This window comes from Tachysurus vachellii, chromosome 18 (assembly GCF_030014155.1).
Source record: "Tachysurus vachellii isolate PV-2020 chromosome 18, HZAU_Pvac_v1, whole genome shotgun sequence".
NCBI lineage: Eukaryota > Metazoa > Chordata > Actinopteri > Siluriformes > Bagridae > Tachysurus > Tachysurus vachellii.
Window position 1 is genome coordinate 2,819,846 of NC_083477.1, and position 6,742 is coordinate 2,826,587.

The 6,742-nt window shown below is 39.6% G+C and overlaps 2 protein-coding genes across 4 annotated transcripts in view; one reads left to right on the forward strand and one right to left on the reverse strand.

Annotated features, from left to right (window-relative positions):
* The window catches only part of prkar1aa (protein kinase, cAMP-dependent, regulatory, type I, alpha (tissue specific extinguisher 1) a), a 135,886-nt gene that overhangs the window by 32,021 nt on the left and 97,123 nt on the right, over positions 1–6,742 (reverse strand). The window lies entirely within an intron of this gene.
* The window catches only part of glyr1 (glyoxylate reductase 1 homolog (Arabidopsis)), a 19,021-nt gene continuing 15,009 nt past the window's right edge, over positions 2,731–6,742 (forward strand). For 2 of the 3 annotated variants that reach the window (XM_060893132.1, XM_060893133.1), the window contains exons 1-6: positions 2,731–2,838; positions 3,271–3,307; positions 4,114–4,193; positions 4,292–4,430; positions 5,173–5,289; positions 6,240–6,323. In XM_060893132.1, coding sequence (XP_060749115.1) covers positions 2,801–2,838; positions 3,271–3,307; positions 4,114–4,193; positions 4,292–4,430; positions 5,173–5,289; positions 6,240–6,323 — 495 coding nt within the window. In that variant the 5' untranslated portion in view covers positions 2,731–2,800. The remainder of the gene's footprint in view (positions 2,839–3,270; positions 3,308–4,113; positions 4,194–4,291; positions 4,431–5,172; positions 5,290–6,239; positions 6,324–6,742) is intronic. The other variant, XM_060893134.1, reaches the window with a different exon arrangement.

Genomic DNA, 6,742 nt, shown 5'->3' on the forward strand with positions numbered 1-6,742 from the left:
TTTTCACTTGGTTTCATGTGAACGGGGTTATTTTGATGTTCTGAGACCGGCGGTGGGATGTATGATGCGTGCAAGAGTCCATTTATTCAGAATATACGTATACTGTACTGTATATATGGCTAACAACGAAATAGAGACACCTGCTGATATGATACTGTTTAGTAGATAAGAAGAAGTCACAAAAGTGCTAAATTAAATCCCTGTGACAACAGATTTCCAGAGCTTGAGCTCTTTAAACCCCCCCCAGGGACTTTATATCCACTTCTCACTTATACTATGGTGAAAGATTTTTTGCCTTCCACAAGGTGATTAAAAAAAGGTCATGAAAAACAAACAAAAGAAATGTTTGAAACTTTTCAAATACAATGAAGAGATTTGAATTAAAAGGTTATGAATATTTTACGTATTTTGTTTAAAGCCCTGAAAACAATTCGATTTGAAAAAAATGTCATTTTCTGGTATTTATGTCACAGGAATGTCACAAAGAAATCCAAGGAGACTTTTAGTGGAATACTAAAAGTACAGGAAGTGAAAGCGTACTGCAGGCCGTAGAACATCCACATTCATACCTGTTTAGAAACATGACTATAAATCAGAATGTTTCCCAACAAAATAGCAAGGCATCGTAACATACCTGAATACTTTATGTACTCAATAAACATACCGCACATGGCATTTCTAATTATGCTGACTCTTTAAACTGTGCTTCTTAGGGACATTTAAATTGAACCGAAATCCATATAAATAAATATAAATATAAAACCGAAATAAATATTCATAAATATCTATATATGCGTTTACGATAAATTCGTTTTTTTATATGAATCATTCAAATGTGGACAATAAAATTATTCATAATTAGGGAAAAGAAGAACTAACAAGTCTACATTATTATAAATATCTAGTAGATATTTGATCACTGTTTGAAAAAAGAGATATATATATATTTTAAATAATATCAATGTTATTAAAATAGTTTTATTAACTGTTTAAATTATTATTATTATTATTATTACTATTATTATTATTACATAAAATATAATTATGTTATTATGTTAGAAAAGTTAAGTTCTATAAAAAATGTTAATTAAATGATTTCACTTTCAAGTAACCTAAAAGAAGGCTATAAAAGTCCCAATATATTTTTGTATACTAAAATTAATATATTTTTTAATCATAGTATTATATATTATATTATATTATATTATATTATAATACAATATTATATATTATATTATATTATATTATATTATATTATATTATATTATATTATATTATAATAAAATATAATATATTATTTTATATTATATTAGAATAATTTTCGCATATAATATTTTATACGATATATAGATTAATAATGAAATTAAAATTAAGAAAAATTTATATTTTATTTTACAATAGAATCCCTGTTTAAAATGTTGTTTTTTTTCAAATATTTGTTTAATTAATATATACAGTTTATATATATATATATATATATATATATATATATATATATATATATATATATATATATAATACAATATATACAATTTATATATATATATATATTTAAAACTGTAAATATAAATATTTGGCCAGAGTTCTCACTAGGACAAGAAAGTATGACCATATAACCCCAATTTTATCATCTCTACACTGGTTACCTGTTAAGTTTAGAATTGATTACAAACTGCTGCTACTTACGTACAAGGCTCTTAATGGTTTAGCTCCCATGTATCTAACTAGTCTTCTAACACGTTACAATCCTTCACGCTCTCTGAGATCACAAAACTCAGGACTCCTGGTAGTCCCCAGAATATCTAAGTCTACTAAAGGTGGTAGAGCGTTTTCTTATTTAGCTCCCAAACTTTGGAATAGTCTTCCTGATAGTGTTCGGGACTCAGACACACTTTCACAGTTTAAATGTAGATTGAAAACTCATCTCTTTAGTCAGGCGTACACATAATACATCCCATAAATATTGTGCACTATCACACTAGACTTGCACATTCTTATGAACAGCAGATATGTTAATCCCTCTGTACTGCTCTTCTCTTCTCTTTTTCTACCCATGCTGAGACACCCATGCTAAGATCGTCTTCCGTGCGTTGAAATTTTTGGACCTCCACTGAGACAAGGCTGACTCTGTGAGAACCCTGAGACATCTACAGATCTACCGGCTCCAGTTGGACTCTGTGATACTTGTATATTTGTAACCACACCATCTAGTGTCACCCATATGAGGATGGGTTCCCCTTGAGTCTGGTTCCTCTCAAGGTTTCTTCCTTTACCAATCTAAGGGAGTTTTTCCTTGCCACTGTTGCCTGAGCCCTCAGACTTGCTCATTGGGGACAAATACACATACACACATACATACATACATACACACTGTGAACTGTATATATCTTGAATTTTTATTATATTAATTCTTTATACTTCTCCTTATGTTTATCTTTTGTTTTATGTTTATGTTCTGTAAAGCTGCTTTGTGACAATGTCCATTGTAAAAAGCGCTATACAAATAAACTTGAATTGAATTGAATTGAAACTATTTTACAATTTATTATTTTTTTTTTTTTTTACAATTTTTAAAATAATAATAATAATAATTGTAACTAATCGAAGCATTTAACGTTCTACTAGTTTATACAATATTATTACGATATAGTTTTATATACTTTACATTATTTAAAAAGAACCGCCGGTCACGTGACGAGCGGGAGGGCGTGGCTACGTAGCCGAGTCACGTGACCGGTAGGTGGGTGTGTTCTTGTTCCTTTCCCTGCATTCAGTGCGACGTTTCAGTAGCATAATTAAGATGGCGACTGTACACCTTCGGATCGGGGATCTGGTTTGGTGAGATTATGTCTTCTATCCCGTCGCTGTGTTCGCGGCACATTTGATGCTTTAACGCTCCTGTGTGTGTGATAGTTTTATAAAGAGTTTTACAGGTGAACTGAGGCGAATTAAACCCCTCAGCGCTGCTAGCTAGTTAGCACAGACATGCTAGCGGCTAATATTTACACAACACCGTGTAACGGCTAGCGGTTCTGGTCCAGTTGTCTGAGTTAAACAGCTTAATAACGGCTGATGAGTCTGTACCGAGTCTGTACCGAGTCTGTACCGAGTCTGTACCGAATCTGTACTGAATCTGTACCGAGTCTGTCAGTAAGCTGCGCTGCTACACTGCTCGTGTTTGTTGTGTTGGAGGTTTAGCCACTTTAGCGCAGCACAAGCGCACTTGTGTTACAGATAAACAACTAAGTGTCTCATTGTGTTGTGTTTTAGGGGGAAACTGGGACGGTATCCGCCGTGGCCAGGAAAGGTGAGAGCTGAGAAACGTGTCCATCATGTCCATCAACAAACTATGTCCGACATGTCCATCATGTCCACCAACTTACATTGTCCGAGTTGTTTTACTAAATGTGTAGGAGGAGACTCAGCTTCTGACCTTGAACACGTTCTCTCTCTCTCTGTGTCTCTCTCTCTCTCTCTCTCCCTGTGTCTCTCTGTGTCTCTCTCTCTCTGTGTCTCTCTCTCCCTGTGTCTCTCTCTCCCTGTGTCTCTCTGTGTCTCTCTCTCTCTGTGTCTCTCTCTCCCTGTGTCTCTCTCTCCCTGTGTCTCTCTGTGTCTCTCTCTCTCTGTGTCTCTCTCTCCCTGTGTCTCTCTGTGTCTCTCTCTCCCTGTGTCTCTCTGTGTCTCTCTCTCCTTGTGTTTCTCTGTGTCTCTCTCTCCTTGTGTTTCTCTGTGTCTCTCTCTGCTTGTGTTTCTCTGTGTCTCTCGCTCCTTGTGTTTCTCTGTGTCTCTCGCTCCCTGTGTCTCTCTGTGTCTCTTGCTCCCTGTGTCTCTCTGTGTCTCTCGCTCCCTGTGTCTCTCTGTGTCTCTCGCTCCCTGTGTCTCTCTGTGTCTCTCGCTCCCTGTGTCTCTGTGTCTCTCGCTCCCTGTGTCTCTCTGTGTCTCTCGCTCCCTGTGTCTCTCTGTGTCTCTCGCTCCCTGTGTCTCTCTGTGTCTCTCGCTCCCTGTGTTTCTCTGTGTCTCTCTCCCTGTGTCTGTGTGTCTCTCTCTCTCCCTGTGTTTCTCTGTGTCTCTCTCTCTCTCTCTCTCTCTCTCTCTCTCTCTACATATGTATAGGTTGTCAGTCCTCCAAAGGACTTGAAGAAGCCAAGAGGCAAAAAATGCTTCTTTGTAAAATTCTTCGGCACTGAAGACCAGTGAGTACAGAGCGCCTTTTCAGGGTTTTTTACATTGTCAGACTGTTTGAAACGAAACACGTGTTCATGTGTTGTTTTCTTTTCTTGCCCCCTTGAAGTGCATGGATAAAGGTCGAACAGCTGAAGCCATACCACCCCCACAAGGAAGAGATGATCAAGATAAACAAAGGCAAGCGCTTCCAGCAGGCCGTCGATGCCGTGGAGGAGTACCTGAAGAAGGCCAAGGGAAAAGAACAAGTGAGTTAAACACAGAAGGCTCCGAGCTCAAAGTTCAGAGCTCGTTACCTCTAACTCATCCCCAACATCAACTCATGCCTTATTTTTTATTCTGACATGAGCCCAGATACATGACACCATCGTTTTAGTGTTACATGGATCTCCTGACTTTAGGCAAAAGAAAACCTGTAGGTTTAATAGAAATTCGAAGGGAATTTAGATACAGCCGTGATACGAATCTTACAGGATCAGATCTTTCCAATTTCACGTCCCTCGCTCGAGAAGGCGATTCAGAAATCTAGATAAAGGTGATGGGTTTCGTTCCCAGCCTGCTCGGGCGTCACCGTGGTTACCGTGTGATGTTTGAGAAATGTTCTAAATGGTTTGTGGATCGAATTCTTGATGTTTCATGAAGTATTCAGACATTCTAAGAGGAGACATCAACTCCATGTGGACTTTGAGGACAACCATCTCCTCATCTATACAACATTTATCAGACTGTATATTTATAATCACACCCTCCAGTGTCACCCACATGAGGATGAGGTTCACTTTTGAGTCTGGTTCCTCTCAAGGTTCCTTCCTTTACCATCTAAGGGAGTTTTTCCTCACCTCAGACTGTCACCTCAGACTGTAAATGTCCATTGTTAAAAGCTCTACACAAATAAATTAGAATTGAATCACCGCTGGATCAGGACAAAACAACAAGACACTGGTGATTGCTTTTATGTTCACCATTGTTACTCTTTTTAACGTGTTCCAGGCACACGGCTCAGACGACAAAAGCAAATCCGAGAAGGGGCGTAAGGCCAATGCGAAACCGATGAAGATCATAGAGGAAGATGACGAGGATGCATTTAAAGGTGGCTCCTCTGACAAGGTCGGTCTCAACATCCTGCTCAGGGTCTTAAAAGTTACCGCTTGTATGTCCGTCTGTGTGTGTGTGTCTGTCTCTGTGTGTGTGTGTGTGTGTCTCTGTGTGCCTGAGGGGCTTTTTACACCTGGTCACTTCATGTATTTTCTGTGACCAGATATCTATCCGACGGTAAAAAGACCAGGTCTAAATGCCCTCCGAAACGTTTTGGAGACGGATATAAATCCGACGGTACAAACCCCTTCAGGAGGTGGTCTGGGACGTGTTTCAGATGAAACTGGACAGGTGTAAATGAATGTGGTTGTTCAAGCCACATACGTCAGCGCTATACTCCTCCCAAACGGACGGACGTCACTCGCAGGTGACTCACGAGTCGTGCATCGAGCCAGAGACAAATAACATAGACGACACGCAGGCACTTATTGCTCTTTGGAGCGACAAAAGCGTCCAACAAAAGCTTTGTAAAACATATAGAAACAAAAGTATATACTTAAATATGGAAATCGGAATAGGAAATGAGGTAAAATATATTAACATTTTGGGCGGGAGTAGAAAGATCAGATCGATATCCGATTCGCCGAGACGCATTTATGTGGCTGATGTAAATGGAACAGTTTTAACAAATCAGATAGCTATCGGATCAGAGACAACATGTGAAGTGACCGGGTGTAAAAAGGCCCTGTCTGTGTGTGTGTGTGTGTGTGTGTGAGAGAGAGTGAGTCTGTCTGTGTGTGTGTTCTCCTCTACTTCCTGTGTGTCACGGACTCATGGGAGTCTATTCACACATTTCCTGTTCGTTCGCACATCACGGCTTGATTTGATTGCTGGTTGTGCTTCGTGGCTTGAGCGCACACACAAGGCTTCCTTGTGCACGAGCTGCTTTTTTGCTTCAGGTGCCACGTGTTTATATAAAAACAACTTAAGTATGTGGTAAATGTGTCTCTCTTTCCCTTAAGGAGCAAACTGACTCTGACCCAGAACCGTCCTCTGTGCAGCGGCTGGTGGCTGGAACAGTTGCAGGATTCAAATGGGAGAGCAGTGTAGGTGATAAACTCACACTCGGCCCTGTGCTCTTTCCTCTTAAACCACACTGATTAGGGCTGCATCCATATGGATACCAGTATACACACTCTCTCTCTCTCTCTCTCTCTCTCTTTTCCTTTTATTTGTCTTGACTCTTACTCAGAAAGCGTGAGCGTAACAAAGCATCTTAAACTACAAGGAATTCACCGCTTTATCTCGTGCCGAATGTCGACTTTAACGCAGAAACACGCGCTTCATCGGGATCGTAACAAATCTCGCTCTTCTCCGTCACGCTGCGCGAGCAATTTTAACAAACAAACACAGTCTTGTCCCCGATCGAGTCGCACCGAGCAGGTCACTCGTCGTGTAAACGCCGTCCGTGTCGTCTCGCTCCACACACACTTTATTTACTCGACGAATAAAGCTCCGCCCATCT